Consider the following 20,978-nt stretch of genomic DNA (forward strand, 5'->3'; position numbering starts at 1 on the left):
GGTTTGTAGCCCGGTCTGTGGCTCTAGCAGAAGCAGGCTGTTTCCAAGTCTTCTGGAATCCTTTGGCCCTTTGTAATTATGGGACTAGATGTGCACAAGGTATCTGCCAGATGCCCGCTTCTGAGAATATGGTTAGGAGGAAGCGCAGGATGGAGCGCAGTGCTGTGCCACTCTCCCGCTGCCTTCCCAAGCCTGCTGGTAGCAACAGGGCAGCTGGGACAAACCAGGCAAAATCTCTGTGGAAGGATCTAGCCCGTAAACTGTGGGTCAGATGCCTTGATGTAACATGTTAATTCATTCCGCAGTTCTTACAGTCTGTTTCATGTGAAGTGGCATATAGTCTGAGTTTTTTCTGTGTAGTGCTTCTGTGTGAAGGGCTCTATAGACAAGAGACCTCTGTCCCTTGCCCGTGTGGCACAAAGTGGTACCAAGCGGTAGGAATGGTAAGGAAGGATGCAACGATTAGTGTAGATGTTTGCCCCTTATTTGAACTCTGAGATAGATAGATATATGGCCCTTTCACCACACAGTGTTTCAGTCCTTGTCCCCTGGTTTGTACTTTATTATGCTTTCAAGTCTATTACCTGCGTTTAATAGTTTAACCCTTTTTAATTTTTTTTTTGGTCACTTTAGTTTTACTTTGTCTTTGCAATATTCTTGCATACTTGGATCAAATTAAACACCTACTATATTTATCTTGTCTCTTATCACTGCCTCTTAATTTTGATTCCTCCTTTATTAATACTTTTTCTCTTCTGTGACTGGGTTAGTTGCTGCTTAACACCAGTGAGGCTGACCTACTCCTTTTCCTTCTGGAAAATGCTTTCATAAATTGCATTGAAATGTGGACTTAGTTCCTGTCCTTTATGGAAGTAATAGGTTTAAAGGAGAAAATAAAAGCACTTTGGAGAGTCTCATACAATATCTAGGTGTGTTCACTCCTTTAGCATAGCGGGCTATTGCAATATTTGACTGCCAGTTTCAGTGTGGTTAATTAATTTGCTGAGCGTTAAGGGTAGACTACGTTAATCTCCTGTTATGATTGACTCATACACGCATTTCACTGTGAATTTTCTCTTTTGTACTTAGTGTGTTCATTTGCATGCCATGTTTCCTGCAAGGATAGCGCACCTCAGGTCTGCCCCATACCCCCTGAGCAAGCCAAAAGGCCTCTTGGAGTAGATGTGCAAAGAGGAATAGGAACTGCTTACAAAGGTTACGTCAAGGTAATAGTCTTTTGTTCTTGGACAAGAGAAGAAAGCTAAACCTCACTTGCAGCTATGCAGCTTGGAACCTCTAAGTATGTTTAAACAGATCTCCTGAATTGTGCTAAAGCCTTAAGGCTTTGTGTGCCATCTGTGTAACTTATTTAACCTTCATTGCTTTAGATATGGGAGAAACGGTTGGTTTTACTACAAGAGCTAAAGGTTAGTAGATTAGTAGCTACAGTGTTCATAAGCAGCAGGGGGGGACGGAAAAAAGCATGCTTTAAGGAAGAATTTCTGTCATTGATGTAAGCGTAATGTAAATGGTAAACTGTCCGACCTTTTTGGCATTTGTGGAACACACAAGCTCCATTGTTTGTCCTAATACTACCTAATATATTTATTAAACTGTAGCAGGGAATGGTTGAACTTAAGGGAGGAAAAATGATTGCTTGATTACTTGACATTTTTCTCTCCATTTTGAAGGGCAAGTAGAATGTGTTCTAAATTCCGTTGATCTAAGTATAAGCTTTTCTAAATGTCCCTGCTTTCTATGTCTACTACATGTGCTTACATTTAATAAGCAATCAGTTATTTATACGCAGGTCCCAAAGCCTACAGGAGTTAAGAAAGGGTGGCAGAGGGCTTATGCAGTTGTCTGTGACTGTAAACTGTTCTTATATGATGTGCCTGAAGGAAAATCCACCCAGCCTGGAGTTGTTGCAAGTCAAGTTTTGGATCTCAGGTTTGTATTATGACAGAGTAGAAATCCTCTGTATTTTTCTTCCTAATGGGGATATTTATTTATAGTACACAAGAAACTTTAAGATCATGAATGCTGTGGTCTCAGAAGACCTGTGTGTTCTGTATATAGACTGCAGATAAATTTAAGCTGAATGAGTTGGCTCAACAAGTCACTTAAGTGACTTTATAGTCACGCTACAATCACTAATATTTACAGTATTAACATGCTTCTTCCTAGAATTTTGTAAGCACACATGCAAAACAAATAGACTGGTAGATTGTTTGTTCCCCCTGCACTCTGACCTCAACGTTGAGTCACAGTTCATCTCATAGCCAGTAATTTCAGGAACATCAGAAAAACTGAAGTAGTCTTCAGAAAAGCACCAACTAATTTACAGTGCAAGTAGCTCTGACCCTGCCTTCTCACAGGAGTCATTTTCTCATAATGAACCATTCGAACCACTGAACACTGTCTACAAAAGATCTGAGGCTTACATTGATCAGCGTGACCGAGAACTTTGATTATTTCAATTTATGGGCATATCAAAAAAGCGTAATACCTTTTAATGTTAACGGCACCTTCTGTCTCTGTTGAATATAAAGTTTGCAGTCACAAGCACCTTGATTTATATTTTTTCCAGACAGCAGTACTGTGGGGTTGCACCAGTACGGCTGTTCTGTTCTCACATTTATTCTCTGAGAACCGTCAGTGTCAGCTCTCTCTGACATGCTGGCCGCGGGAGCAGAAGCATGGAGGTATTGCAAATAACAGCATTGACATCAGTACATTGCTTGAAGCAACTCAGCCAGATATTATACCAACGGTCCTATGCTTTATCTGCTTATTGTATCTGCCTCTTTGAGTCTGTCTTCTGAGGATTCTTAGATGTTTTAATAGACGTTAACCACCCCAGCTATGAATTCTAGCATGGGCAAGTTTCAGGCATTAGTGTCATCTTTACACTGAAATTGGCAATTATGGTGATGAACGTGGTCAAATTCAGTTTAAAAAGGCTTGTGTAGACAAGCCTTCTGGGGTGGAGCACTCTAAAATGCAGAAGTTGTTCTGATGTCTGTTTATTTTACTGTAATAGAGAATAAAATCTAGCTGTTTTGAAAACCCTTATTTGAATCCCGCAAACTATAATTATGTTGCCAAGAGCTTTTTATGTGATTTTTCTTTTTTTCCAAAGGCCCCTCTCTTGGTACACATTGAGGTATGAATTATTCATTTCTAATGTGTCTGCTGGGCTGGAAGAGCAATATTCTTGCTGTTAATTGTAGAATAGGTGTGGTTGGTAAACCAAGACTACACAAAGCCACCCCACTTAACTTCAGGTGGACTGAGTTACACGTACTGAGTGCTGTAGAAACATAATTAAAGCTTGTGAGTTGTTTGGATCAAGGATGGTTAGAGCATATCAAAGCAGTGATGGCAGTTGTGACCTCTGTGCGGTATTAGGAGATTGCAGCCTATTGAAACAGTTGTGGCATCAATTAGATTTTGTTGAATAATGTTAGTGTGTGCATGTATGTGATTCTCTTGCTCTCTCTCTTACTAGAGATGAAGATTTTTGTGTGAGCTCTGTCCTAGCATCAGATGTAATACATGCAACTCGTAAAGACATCCCTTGTATATTCAGGGTAAGGCTTCCAATTTACTCTTAAGGAAAATACAAGTTAAATACCAATGTTTTGTTTTGATACCAATGTTTTGTTTTGATTATCTAGATTTAATGTTTATTTAGTTATGCAGAACTATAAGGATTTACAAGGGGTGCTGAAATGTGTAGAACAACAGTATGATACTCCTCTTACAACTGAATTGTAAAGAACAAAGTTCTCCTTCTTTTGCTGCTTCCTTGTATATGAAGTTTGACTTTTTTTATTTTCTTGATCATCAATTCTGTGTATTTTTGTCTTCTCTTCCATTGGTATTACCAGATCCTGGTTTTTCTTTCTTAGCTTTGGAGGACTCTTGCCTTAGGAACTGATTCTCTAACAGTGTAGGCTGAAGCTGGGTTGTGCTCACTGATTCTAGGTTGCTATTTATTGTCTTATATAAAAGAACACATTTGAAATTTCAGTTTCCTTAACTTCATACTTAAGTATAGTAGGAAAAATTTAAACTAAGATAAAATAATTAGCTTAGTTATAATACCCTCTTTGTATGTTCTATCTGAATGCTGTATTTAGTTTTTAACAACAGGAACTTCTTTCCTAGGTTTTATGTGAATTATATTTAATCTGGAATTTTAAAATATAGAGAAGAGTACGTTAGTAGCCAATATCTGTAATCCCCTGCATTTGAATACAGAAACTCACTGTTCTCAGCATCTCTGATCCTCAGTCATTTAGAATCAAATCAGTGGAACATGGAAGCCAAAGAGCTGACAGCCACATGGAGTCCCAATCATTTGGTCCTTTAGGGTTTTACTTAGGAAATGTCTTGGCTACTTGAATGCTTCTGTGGCTTTGCTTTTCTGCTTTTTTGTAGAAATATTTTCTGCAGTGGATTTTCATCCTTTAGTTTACTACTACTTTTACCTTCGTTTTCCTCTTACTTGTTTCTAAATGTTTGGGTGGTGCTGTTTTTGGTTTTTTTATTTCCATCTGCCTGCTCTCTTCTCAAATTAGCAAATGTGGAATACTATGGGAAAGGACTTATGAGGAGAGAAAATGAGCTGTGCAGAATGGTGATTGATTCGTGTAAGAGCAAGGCATCCATACAGTTTAGCCTGCCTGACTTGTTGCTCTAATTTCTGTCTGCAGTTTTTAACTGAAAGGGTATCTAAGAAAAAAAACTTTTGTCAAATATCCCCATGTAAGAATACTTGTGTGGATAGATGTGACAAAATATCTCCACAGTTTGATTGGATTATCCCCTGCTAAAGAGAGCTGGAAGCCTGGTGTGTGAGTATATCCATTTAGATACCTGTTGACAGGGACCAGAGAAGATGCTGCCAAAGTCCACCTCTTCTCAGTTTTATGTCCTCCTTCAAAAGAATGAATTTCTAAAACTGGAACACAGTAATATCTAATGCAGGAGAGTCTATTTTCTCAATTTCATTTAATTCTAGATTTGCATCTTGTTAACATAATGACGCTTCTGCACAACAGTTAAAACTGTTACTTTACATCATCTGTGTAAAAATGTGGTCCTTTCATATGTGTTATTTCACATAATACATGATGATATTGGTGGCCCACCAAAGACAGATAATAATTTCTTTTGGATCTTCTACCAGCAGAAGGCAATACCAGAATGCAGGCAAACACTAAAATACTGCCACATCTGACCTCAAGAAGAGGAAGGACTTGTTTCAGACTCCAACATCTCTTCTTGGTAACCAGTTCTTAAAGCTGGATGTTAGGCTGTCCTGGCACAAATACATTTTTAATAGTAGTGTAAGAGTGTCTGTAGTGGAGTCCTTCCACAGTTTAGCAGTTTGAGTTAAGAAGCCTTGAGTTTCATATCAAATACTGGATTTTTGTATGATGAATAATGCTAAGTATTTTATGACCAACTTCTCCCATTTTTTCTGCATTTGACTGCATGTAAGATGCCACCTTCAAAAGACTGAGGAGTGATACTTCAAACGGAAAACAATAGCTGAAGTCTGGTTTTGTTTTCGAATTTAGAAATATTATCCATTATGCCTCCATCTATCTTTAAAAGATTAATGCTTAGTTACAGTTTAGACGTGAACAAAGCTTGATGCAGAATAGTAAGAGCTATGAGGAATTGCAGACTACTCAGTTCTTTTCATACTGCTCTTCACTTTCATCTTACTTCTGGAGTTCTCTTTGACATCCTGTTGTCCCAAGTTTATTTGCAGATATATTTTATCCTTAAGATGAATGTTATTGCTTAATTCACTCTTTCAGGAAGCGTATGTTGCATAACGACATCATGCATCTTTTAAGTGATTTTTTTTTTTTTTTTTTTTTTTTTTTTAGTCAAGGCATATAGGCTGAAGGTGTGTTATTCCATGTATGAAGAGGTACAGCCTTCAGTTTTGTACTTTTGCACTTTTTGGTGCTTTTTTTCTGTTTAACTATTGTTATCTAAATGTCTGAGGGCTGATACTGCCTGATGGCTTGTTCATCCGTGACTGAAAGCATAGTTCCCATGATCTCATAAACCCTTCACTCTCTTCATACAGGACACAAAAACTAATATTAAGAATTACTAAGTGCATACTTTGGGCAACAGAAAGTTGCTGGGTAGTTTTTCTATTCAGAATACATTCTGCTTTGAGATCTATAGGATGATTTACCTGACCATCAGTATGGCTTCACTTAATTTTCTTCTTACGTGCGAAGTGGGATAATGCAGTACTTCAGTCTCAAAACATTGCTTTCACTGAATCACAGAATGGTAGGGGTTGGAAGGGACCTGTGGAGATCATCTTGTCCCATCCCGCAGCCAAAGCAGGTTCACCTAGAGCAAGTTGGACAGGAATGCATCCCAGCAGGTTTTGAATATCTCTGGAGAAGGAGACTCCACGACCTCTCTGGGCAGCCTGTTCCAGTGCTCTGCCACCCTCAAAGTAAAGAAGTACTTCTTCATGTTGAGATGGAATTTCCTCTGTTCCAGTTTGTGCCCGTTGCCCCTTGTCCTGTCGCTGGGCACCACTGAAAAGAGTCTGGCCCCATCCTCTTAACACCCACTCTTTAGATATTTATAAGCATTGGTGAGATCTCCTCTGTCTTCTCTTCTCCAGGCTAAACAGACCCAGGTCTCTCAGCCTTTCTTCATAAGAGAGTTGCTTCATTCCCTTGATCATCTTTGCATCCCTCCACTGGACTCTCTCCAGTAGTTCCCTGTCTTGGACTGGGGAGCCCAGAACTGGACACAGCACTCCAGATGTGGCCTCACCAGGGCAGAGTAGAGGGAGAGGATAACCTCCCTCAACCTGCTGGTGACGCTCTTTATAATGGACCTCATGATACCATTGGTCTTCTTGGCCACAAGGGCACATTGCTGCCTCGTGGTCAACTTGTTGTCCACCAGGACTCCCAGGTCCCTCTCAGCAGAGCTGCTTTCCGGCAGGTCAGCCCCTTCTAACCTGTACCGGGTGCATGGGGTTAACCCTCCCCAGGTGCATGACCCTACACTTGGCCTTGTTGAACTTCATTAGGGTCCTCTCTGCCCAACTCTCTAGCCTGTCCACGTCTCTTTCCTCCAGAACTTTTAATGCAGATATGATGTGCTCTTTCTCCTGGACACCTATTTTGAAAAGTTGCAAAATCAAAATCTAGAACTGATCATAGCAATACCATTGGGTTTAAATGCATCTGACTCAGAAAGCATGTATGTCATTTCCAATAAGTTATTAAAAGATGGTGGGGGGAGGGATCAGGACATGGCGTTCCACTGAAATTCCAGTTCAGAGCAGGAAGGAGCCTTTTACTGCTTTGTAGGAAAGGAATGTAGAGTTCCTTGCACGTATTTTAGGATTCAGAATGATTAAGCAAGATAGGGTATTTTTAAACAAAGCGGCTGAAGCTTGTGCATTTTTTCAAAGCGCTGTGGCCATATTAGCTGTCTGCTGTGTTGCATACCCCTCAGGTACATCGTCGTAGTGTTATGAAAAAGTGTGTTTTCCTTTCATGGTTCTGTGAAGTATATCATACTGACAAAAGGGGCTTTTATTACTTTTATTAATTTCACTTTCTCTGTCTGTTAAAAGGTGACAGCTTCTCTCTTAGGTTTGCCTTCAAAGTCTTGTTCTCTACTGATCCTGACGGAAAATGAGAATGAGAAGAGAAAGTGGGTTGGAATCCTAGAAGGGTTGCAGTCTATCCTGCACAAAAACAGACTGAAAAACCAGGTTGTGCATATTCCACAAGAAGCCTATGACAGTACACTGCCTCTTATTAAAGCAAGTTTAGCTGCTGCTATTGTAGGTATGTTTGTTTAAACTTTTATAAGTGTGTGAGAGTTGTTGGAGCTTTTAGATGGGCTTCTGTAATGAGAGCTCTGACACCTTGAAATGAATTCCTCAGCAGAATTCCTTTATAGGAATTTAATAATGGGGGGAAGATGCTAATCTTGCATTGATATTCAAATTTCTTCATCCACTCAGAGTAAATAGTACTGCTTAGTTGTTTAACAGGTTGTTTCAGCAATACGGTATGTATCTTGTATAGCATGCTTTTGACAGGCTGCATGAACTTAAGCAAAATTGATTTGCTGTTGAAAATCTGTTTGTCTAGAATTTTTTCCAGCTGTTCAAAGCAAACAGTCTGTTTTAAAGACAAGATTAAGTATAGCTGAATTAATAGCCTTTTTTTTTTTATCCTTTGTGGTTCAGATCGAGATAGAATAGCGATTGGTTCAGAAGAAGGACTGTATGTGATAGAGGTGACCCGTGACGGTAAGTTAGGCTATAATGCATGCAGTAATTATATACAAAATATGAGCTCCACAACTTCTCTTGCTGTTAGAATATAGGTTACACAACAGCCCTTCATGTAAAGTAAGTATTAAGCACTCAGTTAATTGATGAGAAGTATAAGTGAGTATGAGATCTAAAAACTAATTTAGTCATTATCATTACATTCAGTTGACTGGCTGAAATTAAAGGGATGGGTTACTGGGCATATTCTGACACATTCTCACCTTAACTGTGTTCCCACAGTAGGTAGCAAAATGCCTCAGCACACAGAGCATGCACAGTACACATAGCAGCAGTTGATGAACAGTGAATAATTAGCAGGCACTTACTAAATAGAACTTGAATTGAGTGAGAAAAACTTGACATGGGAACAGGTTTGCTCCAACCTGCACCGTCAGAGGACTTAAACTGCCGTGATAGTGCCATGAACATGATGATCACTGTCCGTTTCTTCCAGAAATTTGACAACCAGTCATACTCTGTTTCAGCCCAATGATGGCCAAAGCAAATGCCTTGCTTGCCCCTTTCCATTGTCTCTTTATTTCCCTGACCCCATGCTTCCTCCTAAACCTGCTTTTTCCTTTCTCTTCTTAATATGCTCTGCCCTCCGCTTTGGGAAAAGCGGGATCAGGTTAGCCTGTTCTTTCTGAAGACTTACTGTGTGTATTCCAGAAATTCGCACAGACCATGCTCCAGGTACCACGGCAAAGCGTACGCTCCATAAGCACTGGGCAGCACAGGCATATCCCTCTCTCATTGACTTATTTGGCATCACAGCTAGGGCCTAAGGGAAATGTTTTTCCCTTTGAGCTGATATACCGAGCACAGATACAAATAACAATAGGAGACATGCCTTGGTATGGTGGGGGAAGTGTGGAGGCCAAAAGGATTACTAGCACTGAGCATGGGGATTGTTTGGGGTCAATGCATGCAAAATGCAATTTTAAACACGTGAGAGCAAACCTGGTTAATTTTCTCATCTGCTTCACAAATAAAATGCTCTTATTTTGAACAAACAAATGAACAAAAAACCGAAACACCTACTTGAGTTAAACTGAATTTATAGAATTAATATATTTCTAAGAATCAGTCCAGATTTAAAATACAATAACCTACAACTATTTGTGCTCTCCCACGTTACCACAGGAAATATTAGTTATTTCTTTCTCGCTGACTTCAGAAGTGCCAAACATACCTTGTGAAATCCATGCTTTCTTATAACTCCCAAGGCACTCTAATCTTACACGGCACTCTAAATCCGTACTTTTTTGTGGTATAAGAGCTAACAGCCTTGCCTGATAGGAATGTTTCTAACAAAGTACCTAATGCTTTCTTCATCTGTATTTATAACCTCTGATCTTCTGTTCTTTTGATGTCTTCAACTATCTGGGACTTGAGATCACTGGTATAGATTTGTAAAATTTAAAGGTGCCTGGGTCCCTTTTCCTACTTTGGAAAAATTACCGAGACCCTCCTGAAATATCCCTTTGACTGTTTTTAGTCATTTTCATTCAAATTTCAAAAAATAAATTTCGTCAAGTTCAGACTTGATGGAAGAATCTGAATTTTCCTTGTTCGATGCAGTTTGGTTTGTGGCTATCTAATTTGGATTGCTGTCATGCTAAAACTTGCATTTCAATGTAAAATAAAGCAGTGATTACAGGTTTTTAAAGACTTACTTGACTTTCAAGATCAGATGAAGTCAGGGATGTGGTTTTGGGGCAAAAAGCAAAATGTTATTGCTTCCTCTTGCTTAGAATAAGCCATTCCGCAATTCCAGGAGAAACTGCTTTATACATGGAGACAGCAGATACTTGAAATTCTTTTTAGCAGTAATAAATGCCATTCCTTTGAGTAAACTTCCAGTGGTCACCATTCTGTAAGTATTTAAATATAAACATAACTTTAGACGCAAGTAATTCCAGAGATTCCAGTACAGCTTCTTGCATAAAAGCAAATTATACATTTAATTTGAAGGGTCGTTTCATAAAGGAATGATTATCTGCATCACCGTGTCATATGTAAATGTGAAAATGAATTACCAATTTTGGTTTTAAGTTAAAAGATGTTTTGCAGGAGTTTTCTATGGCCAGTGTGTTAATAGCATTTTTATAAATCGTAATCTCTTTTTAGTATTATGGCAGTTGTAATTTTCAGTGTTAATTAACTGCCAGCTGCTTGTATCAAAGGTCTTTGGTCAGAATATCACTTAGTTTTTGACAAACTAAACTGTAAGCTGGATTTGGAGCTAGAGGAAAAATGAAGTCTTTTCTCTGTGGCAAAGTTCCAACAGCTGGTTGTTTCATAAAACATTTCTTCAGACACATCATCTGTTTGTGCAGTTTGGAGGAGACCACAAAAGCACTTGGGTTTGTGATCTAAACAGCGAAGTCTTTTCATAAGTTTACAGAATTTGGTAACTTGGCTACGCTGCTTAACTATTACTGAAAAATGCATATAATTTCCAGTTAATATTTCTTTTTTTAATTTTCATTCACAAATATTTTGAACACATTCAGCTAACAGAAAAATGAAAGTGATATTTTAATATAATTGGCTTATGCATTTTATGTATTATGTTTCCTGGTTTGGAATTGCTTAGTCTCTTGTATTTGTACCCCATCACTGCTTTCTTAAAAGTGCCGATATAGACACAGTCCCAAAAGCAGAACATGTTGTACCTAACCCGATTAACTGCCTCTGTGTAACCCAGTTTAAAAAAAAAAACTTTGAAACAGTGAAGACCCCCTTTCCATAGGTAACCTAACTAGTCTTTACCATGAGAAGGCTTTTCCTGATGCCCATCCTGAATATCTCTTCACACAGCTTAAGCGCGTTCCCATTTACCCCAGCACACACAGCATTTTTTGCTTTTCTCCATAGGTATTTAATAGCCACTTACTGTATGGCTTTTGTATTCGGCTGAGACATTTGCCCACAGTACAGCATTTTGTATCCTCAGTTATCAGCATTAAATACTTTATATTTCTTCTCTTTGTGTTCTGCTATTTCGGTCTTCCTCTGTAATTTACTGAAGATGGTGATGTTTTTTCCTGGAGAAAAAACAGTTTCAGAACATAGACCATTTTGCAGGGTATAGTTAGTACAGATACTGTTATGTGAAAATTTTTCTCCATTTGTCCTAGATGTTAAGCAGCCTTTTGCTGCAAAGTGTTGCTGAAGCGAGGCTTTACATCCATAGTGAGAGTTACAGGAATGCTTTATTTCCTTGTTTGTTCTGAGAATTAATAACAGAGCGTTGAACATGTGTAATAAGTGCTCTTTCTTATCTGGTATGTGTCTGTGTTTAGATTCGTTTTCAGACATCAGTATGTAACACTGCAGCATTTCCAGGCCCTCCGCTTTCCTTGTTTAACTTACGGCAGCTCTTGTTTCCTTTGCAGTGATAGTCCGAGCTGCCGACTGCAAGAAGGTGTACCAGATAGAGCTTGCTCCCAAAGAGAAGATTATCATCCTCATCTGCGGTCGGAATCATCACGTTCACCTTTACCCCTGGGCCTCTCTGGATGGGTCGGAAGGAAACTTTGACATTAAGCTTGCAGAAACTAAAGGCTGCCAACTGATTACAACTGGAACACTAAAGAAGAGTTCTTCGACTTGTTTGTTTGTGGCTGTCAAACGACAGGTTTTTTGCTATGAAATTCACAGAACTAAACCTTTCCACAAAAAATTCAGTGAAATTCAGGCTCCAGGAACTGTACAGTGGATGACAGTGTTCAAGGACAAGCTCTGTGTTGGCTACCAGTCTGGGTTCTCTCTGTTGACCATCCAGGGAGATGGACAATCTATAAACCTGGTAAATCCTAATGACCCCTCGCTTATCTTCCTCTCACAGCAGTCTTTTGATGCCCTTTGTGCTGTGGAGCTCAGTAATGAGGAATACCTGCTTTGCTTCAGCCATATGGGAGTATACGTCGATTCGCAAGGTCGAAGGTCACGCATGCAGGAACTAATGTGGCCTGCAACTCCTGTTGCCTGTAGTATGTATATGTTTTTCTGTTGCCATATCCCTGTTGCTGCTTTACTTGTCTAAAAATAATCGGCATTGTATTCTGTTTTGCTTTGGTTTGTCTTTCAATATCTACAGTTTAAGTTTTGATGAGTTAACAGGATACGTAGTTCTTCCTGATGGTAGTTTTGGACTTGGCGATCTCCTGGGCTGAGATCCTGGACACCACAAGAAAAGAAGCTCTGTCTTGTTACAGCACACAGAAGAATGAGTAATGGAATGGAAAATAATTTTTACGGAGTGTAGTCCTGGCTGCAGGACAGTGTAAGACTACTGGTCTGTGAAATTCTGTAAAGATTTTTGCTCCCCTAGGGAGCGTAAATGTTTGGTTGTCTGTAGGATGTCTTCTGTGTCCTGTACTCAAAGTACAATAGAAAGCTGAAGACGAAACGTAACTGCGACTCTAAGGGTTCGTAAAAATAACAAAATAAGAGGTAAAAATATTGCTTTTGGCAGAACTGGTGCGATTTTTCTCCTATTGGTTTTATTTTTTAGGGGGACAATTTTCAAAAATAATATAGGCAAGTGGAAGGTAATTTTTCAAGCGCTCTGCTCTTTTCCGGCATATTGGTTTATCAGCTAGTTAGGATAGAAGCACATGTGGAGCATTTTTCAGTATTCCGTAGTCAAAGGCAGTTCGTGGTAAAACCAGGATTTCTATTTGGAGCTCAAACAGCAATTAAAATGTTTTGAATGATTGAAAGCAAGAAATAGCTTTTTGTTTAAATAGTACACCAGGCAGTTAGGTGCTCGTTGGTTTGATCAGGCCAGGCCCTAACAGCAGTTTGTTTAATTTTAATTGTCTTGAAGTGAAATTGTTTGCTTGCTTTACTCTGACCTAGTTCTGTACGGAATTCTGAAGCGAAGGCCCAAGGAAACAATGTGGTTGCAAATTTACTTTAAAGTGCCATTAGCCAAAGCTAATGTTTCCTTTTCCTTTATCAGCTTTACAGTTTTTTGCATTTCAGCAAACTAGACATGCTAGTTAATTTTGTCTGTTATTATTAGAAGCTGTTCTTACTGTAAACTATTTTATAACATTCTTGTATGTGTAGTCCTGAGTGGCATTGGCCTAGGACTGTTTTTATAGGAAGAGCAACTTTGTCCACTGCCAAAGGAAACTGCATTACTTTCCTTTTCATTAGCCTTGGCCTCCCTCCTCAGTCCTGGTGTCTGTCACTGGTGGTGGTGGCATTTTTTAACCGTCCCATCAGGAGATCGTCAAAGTGGAAATAGTTCTCCCCCTGTTGCAGTTACTGCTGTGGTAAAGGACCGCGTTGTAGGAAGATTCTGGGATATGATGGAGAACTTGCCTCTAGGGCATTCAGTCCCCTCCTGCTGGGAGAGGTCGCGGTGTGCACTAACGCAGTCAGCTCTGTTGTCTCGGGTGGCCCATCTAGGCTGCAGGTAGAACCAGCACATTAAGCTGGCTTGTGCTGAGGCAGCGTAGGTGTTGTGGGGCTGCTTAGCTTGAGTACGGCGCAGTGCAAAGACTTGGAGCCAGCAGGTCTCGAAGCTGTAGTGTGGGCAAGCCCAGTACAGACACTGACGTGTCTCTGTGGGAACCAGTTGAGATCTGATCAAGCTCATCAACTCTTACTGGTAAGTGCTGGCCTTGGCTACCAGCTGACCCGGCAGAAGCAGTTGGTATTTCTGTCTGATGTTCACTGGTCTCCCTTGATGTGGACATCCAAGTCAACCATGACCCTGTATAATAAATACTGAACCGTAAATCACTTCTGGGATACATATTAATGATAGCTGTCCAGGCTTTCTGTGAAGAAGTTTAAAAAATAGCACCATAACCATTACTTCAGTTCTTCTAAGAAGATTCTGTAATGTATTTGGTGTCCTACTGGCTTATTTTCCTTTTGTTTATTGAAGCAGCTCTTTTCTCTATTAAATCCCGTAAACTTCTAGTAACTGCTCTTTACATAAGGGCACAGTCTTTACACAAGCAAAAGCATGTTGATATGAAGCTCTAGGGATCTCTGCTTTTCATTTTACCTAAAATAAACTTGTTTGCTGATACCTCTTATGCTTTTTTATAAAAAAAAAGTTGAAAAGAGAAAATTGGTTGTGGGCTCTAAGCATTTTGACATTTTTTTCTGTTAACCTGATGAAAGCAACCCATACATGAATATCTAAAGCTAGGTAATTGTTAGCAAAAGAGGAAGGAACTTGAGAACAGATCCGCATCATGACTTTATGACCCACCTCACAGGTGGTGGCCCTCTCTTTTCCCCTGCACACAGCAGATGTATAGTTAGTTTGCTGCTTCCGAAATGAAGTAATCTGCATCTGTAGAAAAGCTAGCTGCTCGGTTCCTACCAAGTAGCAAATTCGTATGCATCTGAAAACTTCAGATGCCGTTTTGCAATTTCATAAAGTCATAATTTGAAGTTTAAAAATACAGAAAGGGTCAAATTTAAATCTTTCCATGATGCTGACAGTTGTCATTAGCAAATCTATTATCACAAAAATATCTGTTTGAAAGTGGGGATGGGAAAAAGTGTTTTAAAGTGTATCTTGTGCATAGCGGACAACTTGTAACTATTGAAATTTGCTCAAATATATGTCAGTTCTGGACTACTGAAACCACATTAGGGTTTTCTGCTTGTTTTTAATCTACACAGGTTGCAATTCTTCATATGTAACAGTGTATAGCGAGTATGGTGTTGATGTATTCGATGTTAACACAATGGAATGGGTCCAGACTATTGGCCTGCGAAGGGTGAGTAATTTTCTTTGAATATAGAACTTAATTGGGTTAATTCCAAATGAGATGTTTCTTCACAGTGTATGCTAGGCTTGAGTTAATTCTCTGCCTCCTTCCACAACACAGATCAGACCATTAAACATGGACGGCACACTGAACCTCCTTAACTGCGAGCCACCAAGACTGATATATTTCAAGAACAAGCTTGCAGGTGAGTACTGAGCAAGGGGAGAAATGGGGAAATGACACAAAGCCAATTTGAGTAATTTTAAGCAATGTTACAAGTTTCATCTCATGCAAAGGTATTGGATACATCTGGGTCAACGTGTACCTGTGTATATGAAATTGCATTGTGATATTACAGCAGGAGCTGTCCTCAGTGTACCGGAAACATCTGACAACAGCAAGAAGCAAATGCTTCGAACTAGGAGCAAAAGAAGATTTGTGTTTAAGGTTCCCGAGGAAGAGCGATTACAACAAAGGCGGTAAGAATTTAATCATGGTGTGTAACTTAAAATACATGATGACGTGCAGAGGCTGGGAATGCTAATAGTAAAAATCACTCTGTTCTCCTAGGGAAATGCTTAGAGACCCTGAGCTAAGGTCAAAGATGATTTCTAACCCAACGAATTTCAACCATGTGGCTCATATGGGACCAGGAGATGGAATGCAGGTTCTCATGGACCTCCCACTGGTAAAATACATTTAAAAGGGAGGGAGGTGTACGTACGTTTGTTCTTGCTCAGAAAACTGTGAAGATGAGCTGTATGGGGTTCAAGCATTATCTCTGTACCAAATTCTTCTTTTAATTATTTTGAGAAAGGTGAACCTTCCTGATGTGCAATGCTTCTAAATCCTGTGTGAGGAAATACTGTTAGCTGACTTATGAATGAGACACTGGAAGAAATAGATATCACTGCCAGGAGCTTGTTAGTAGTTTTGTAAATAATTAGTCTCTCCTCCTTCCTTTTTCTTGTTTGTCGTCTTAAAAATAACAGAATGAGTTTCCGTCCCCCTCATCCTCTTGACAATCTGCTCTGATATCACTCCAACAGGCTTTGAGCACGTCTATCACATGAACCCTCTCTCTGCTGAAATCTTTCTCCAGAGTGACCTTTCCTCACTGCCAGGCTCCCCTCCGCTTTCTTCCTCTTCCTGTCCCTCCTCTGCTTCCCTAGCAAGGGTAGGAGTAGCTACAAACTGTTAGGAACTGGAACGCTGTGCTTGTGGCGCTTTGCCAATTCTAGAGCACAAACAAGGCGGGGTGGAAACTAATGCTGCGGAGGTAACTAAAACGCATGTAAGCTTGTAAGCTGCAGTGCTTTGTAGCATTATTTGTATTTTGTATTTGACAAATGCGGCATTTTGTGAGACATTTTAGTGGTAAATCCATGAGAGGAAGGCACAAAGGTATGCTTTTATGTTCTGCACCTTCCATTTTATAGCTGCTAGTCAGGCTTCCTCTTGTCCTTCTCAGCTGGCCCCGATGAGGGTAATGCATTTGTCCTTTCAGCAGGAGGAGGAAGGAAAGCAGAGCTGTTGCTACCATCCCTGCCCCTTCATAGAGGGTTTGCTGGCTGACAGGTTGCAGTGGCTGCTATGGGGCTTAGTTCTTTCTCTGTCTTTCTCAGGGTTTGTGTCTGTTACTGAAAATATGTGGATGTGGTCAAGTAAGTTCAGAGTTTTTCTAACACTGGGTTGTAATAGCTTCAAAAGCACAGTAAAGTTTTCATGAGTAACAACTCCTTGGATAGCTTTTGTTGCCGGCTAACAAGGTGTTTCGTTTCAACTGTAGAGTGTCCTACCTGCTGCACAGGATGAAAAACCGTGTCCATCTACAGCAAACCTCTCACGACAGCAGCAGCAGCAGAGAAACAAAACTTATATTTCATGGCCCTCTTCAAGTAAGGCTGGAAGCAAGCTCCTCAGTTCTAAGCTGTAATTTATGGCTTCAACAAGAGGTGTAAACCTCCCTTTTTTCCTTCTTTCTCTACAGGTGGCAGTGATGTGGGAGGAGCCATGCCTTCTCGAAGTATGTCTGATCCTGACCAGGAGTTTGACAAAGAGGTAAAGTAGCTTTTATTATATGGAGACTAATGATACCCTGTTGCCACAGTTTGTCTTCTTTTTCCAATAAATTAAATTTTTGAGGAAGTCCTTAATAAAGACCATGTTCTTTGTGGAGATGTTTTCCTTCCACGAATGTTTTCTTCAGCCTGTAATATATGATTGCAAGTTAGATATGCAAGCACAAAAGCAAAGCTGTGAAAAGAACTTTTTATGGTGATATTTTAAAAAGTATTATGTCTTGGATTAAGCTTTGTAGACAAGGGAAATTTGACTAATTGATGAAATGTCCTCAAAGCTCCTAAAAATGTTCACTGGGCTATTAGCATAGAATAGCAAAGTAATAAGACTAGTTAAGTAATTTTCTGTGCTGCATTAAGGAAGACTTTTGTCATGTAACTTGAGAAGGAGTCATTTTTTAAAATACGTAAAACTGCTTTTAGTAAGAGTACAAGTATATGCCAGTAGTCATCGAACTGAAAATGTCCTGGCTGCACAAAACTGGTGTCCCTGAATCTAAGGAGAGAAGACGTATGATTTTTGGTTCCTTGATTTATTGTGAGCGTAGCTTCTTCCAAGCTTTGCTCAAGCACTGCCCGCGGAAGGAAAGTGTCAGGAATTATTCCTGGGAGGCGAATTCCTAGATCAAGATCTTTGCATCTTTTAGCACTTTTTGGTACCCAACTACAGGCCCATGTAATGTTCTGGATTTTGAAGGGTGTTTTCCTGAAGGATGCCATAGTATACCCCATGTCAAAGCATTAGTCCAGTTCTGGCCACAGCCACACTCTGACTTCCTTTGTCACCTTGAGTAAGCCATTAAAAGCATGTGAAAATAAGGATCTCTAAACACAGGTATTTTTGACACTGTCTTGATTTTCAAAGGTGCTGATGATGGACTATGGCAGTTGACTTAGTTGTCCTGCAGCGTCCTTCCCAAATTCCATTGCTGTTTGTAGGCACAAGTAGTGGTGGATTCTAAGCTTTTTTCCGTTTTCTTTTTCGGTAGATCTTACAATTTCTTATGATTTCTTAAATTAAAAAAAAAAAAAAATAGTAGTTTGAAACTTGAAAAGGGAGGCTCTAATAACACCTTTTGGCGTTATACTATTTTTCCCATGGCTTTTGTGTTTATCGTGGCATGAACGGGATCATGTTAGGATAATCTCGTTAACAGACGATCATCTTATTGTTTGAGCCATGCAAAACTTTGTGAACAGCATTCTTGAAGGATGTCACCTTTCAGTCTCTTTGCTAAATATACATTCCCTTCCTTGAAAATAACTTGCTGCGATGGTACCAGTTTTTCCTGTGCAGTATTTCATTAGCTGTGAATGTGTGCAGTGCTCAGAGTTGTAACTCACCAAAATAGTGGGAAACTTGCCAGCCATCCTGTTGAAGTGAGACCAATCTGTGAAGGCAAATATCCAACAAGCAATCTAACGCTGGGGAAATAACTGTGGATAGACTGTCTTTATTAGATATTGACGTAGGGCGGCTCCAGTAAGTATATTCTGTTTCCAGACCTCCAGCCTGATACTTGGCAACCTTCACTCTTTTGTCAGGCACTTCACATGCTTGTCGCTGTTGCTGTTTTGTAAACTGTTCATGTGCTTGTTTCCTTCCTGCTCACCAAACTGAAGACGATTTGACCCTAATTGTTTACATGCACATAAATCTACTCCTGGGCTATAAAAATTGCTTAGAAAACACAGGTTGGTAAATCCAGAACAACAGTGGACAGATAGATGTGTTCCGTCAGGAAAGCTTTGCAATGGCTAAAGGAGAGGAGCCTGAGATGTAGCACTTCCATGTACTTTGCCATAATTCCTCTTACGTTGGAAGGTCACCTTCAGGACTGCGCTGCTGCCTATTGATGATAATGGAAGTATTTGCATGAATGTTTAGCTGTGAAATGAATCTAATACCCACTGCTTTGTAGGTGTTGCTCACCCTAATGTTTGAGTGCTTTTGAACGCTTTTGAGTGTAAGGAATTGATTTGAAGCAAGCGTAATTCTTTTTTTTTAATGTTTCTCATTAACAGCCTGATTCAGACTCCACCAAACACTCTACTCCATCCAACAGCTCAAATCCAAGTGGTCCCCCAAGTCCCAACTCTCCTCATAGGAATCAGCTTACACTAGATGGACTGGACCAGTCAACCTGTGACGCGTAACACTACCGCTGTCACTACTCTGGCTTCGATCATCCACTACTCCGTGGAGTATTCAAGAGCAGGGCAAAGCTGTCTCAGATGCTAGTGCCAAGACTGACACTGAATCTCTAGTGTTGTACAAGAATAATTATATATCCAGATTGTAGATACAAACTATTGAAATGAAGAAAATTCTTTACTAAATAGCAATCGAGCTTTTTATGCAGAATTGTTCACTGCTCAGTTACGGTTGATTCCTTTCTGCACAGCTGTGACACAGTTTTATTGCATAGGAGCATTTAAGGCCACCAGTAAATAGTCTTATTCTTATGCTGAAAAAGAAATAGAGAGAGATACTGATAATGTTGCTACGATATCAGGAATATTATTTTTCTATAGAATGATGTAATGTCTCATTAGCAGGAAATCCTTTTAGACACAATTTGGACCTCTAAATAGGAAATGCGAGCAGGTCTAGTTACATCCTCAGATGAATACACTTTTCCCTTTTTCCCATAACTCTTTGTTTCCTAAATCTTAAGGAGAATGCTAGGAAGCTGTAGGTCGTTTCCAACATCAATAGAATCACCAGGAAGTTAAATAAAAGTTGGTTATAGTTTTGTGGCCTTTTAATTCATTTAGCCATTACATATACAGCTGCATAACTGTCTTTCTATCTTTCTACCAACTTTTTAGTCTTGTACATAGGACTACTGCCAGTTACCTTTTACCCGTACCCTGCTTTTTAGTCCTCATCAGTCAGTCATTAGTCAGGGCTTTTAAAATGTTGGTAATTACTGCTGTGAAAAAAAATTTTACTCCTAGTTCCTGCCTATCTCCTTCCAAGAAGTTGTTTCTTCTGGGTTTTTTGGTGTAAGGACACACTACGTTGTTTAGGTAGCAAGCCTTCTCGTGGACACGTTGCCCTCGAAGTCTGCTTGATCTAAGGGACTATGTCGCACTAAAACATCGGTCTGGTTTATTGGTTACCAAAGTGGAACGTGAAGGATGTGTAACTGGGGGTGCTGCTTTTCTCATGAATTGTATCCTCACCTGCATGAAGACCCCATGATTATTAATCAAGTATTGATCATGTAGAAAAATGCACAACACACTCCTGTATATTTTGCTATGGCCCACGTGCAGTGGTGATGTTTTGCGTGTATATTTAATCTCATGCTTCCATGTATTATACATCCAGTAATCAAAGATTTGTGACCATGTTTCATTAAAAGCTTGTAATTAATTCAGTGGCTGGCATATCCAGTTTGTCATTGTCACACTAGTGTGCCTTCTGTGCCAATTTTATGACAGTTGGATGTCACTTATTTAAAATTTGGTTTAAATGGGCTAATGATATACCAATGGCTAATGTTCTTTTCTGAAACACTGTATAGGACGTGCACTTATCTTTAGTTTAAACTGAGTGTTCTAGTCAACATTTAATCCTGTTACGTTAAGTGTTCGACAGTACTTGCTCTTTTTCTCAGATTCTTGATAAAGGGGCTCAGTTAGAGCTGGACACTACTGCTTTGGGGGTTTTCTGGTTTTTACTTTTTTAATGTAAGTCTAAGTCTTTGTAATTATTGAATTGTGAGAACATTTTTGAACAATTTACCTGTCAATAAAGCAGAAGAGGGAGGTTTTAAAGTT

General features: G+C 39.6%; 1 protein-coding gene across 1 annotated transcript in view; it reads left to right on the top strand.

The window, feature by feature from the left end:
* The window catches only part of CDC42BPB (CDC42 binding protein kinase beta), a gene marked incomplete at its 5' end in the record, with an annotated part of 99,406 nt that extends 78,428 nt beyond the window's left edge, over positions 1–20,978 (top strand). Inside the window, 17 exon segments of the mRNA XM_082485783.1 lie at positions 1,090–1,226; positions 1,811–1,950; positions 3,512–3,593; positions 7,646–7,862; positions 8,270–8,332; positions 11,758–12,354; positions 15,020–15,117; positions 15,229–15,313; positions 15,467–15,587; positions 15,679–15,796; positions 16,101–16,127; positions 16,131–16,146; positions 16,149–16,285; positions 16,734–16,772; positions 16,898–17,006; positions 17,099–17,169; positions 19,215–20,978. Of these exon segments, the coding sequence (XP_082341909.1) occupies positions 1,090–1,226; positions 1,811–1,950; positions 3,512–3,593; positions 7,646–7,862; positions 8,270–8,332; positions 11,758–12,354; positions 15,020–15,117; positions 15,229–15,313; positions 15,467–15,587; positions 15,679–15,796; positions 16,101–16,127; positions 16,131–16,146; positions 16,149–16,285; positions 16,734–16,772; positions 16,898–17,006; positions 17,099–17,169; positions 19,215–19,346 (2,189 nt within the window). The 3' untranslated portion in view covers positions 19,347–20,978.

Source organism: Vanellus vanellus (genome assembly GCF_965231255.1).
Source record: "Vanellus vanellus genome assembly, chromosome: 6".
NCBI lineage: Eukaryota > Metazoa > Chordata > Aves > Charadriiformes > Charadriidae > Vanellus > Vanellus vanellus.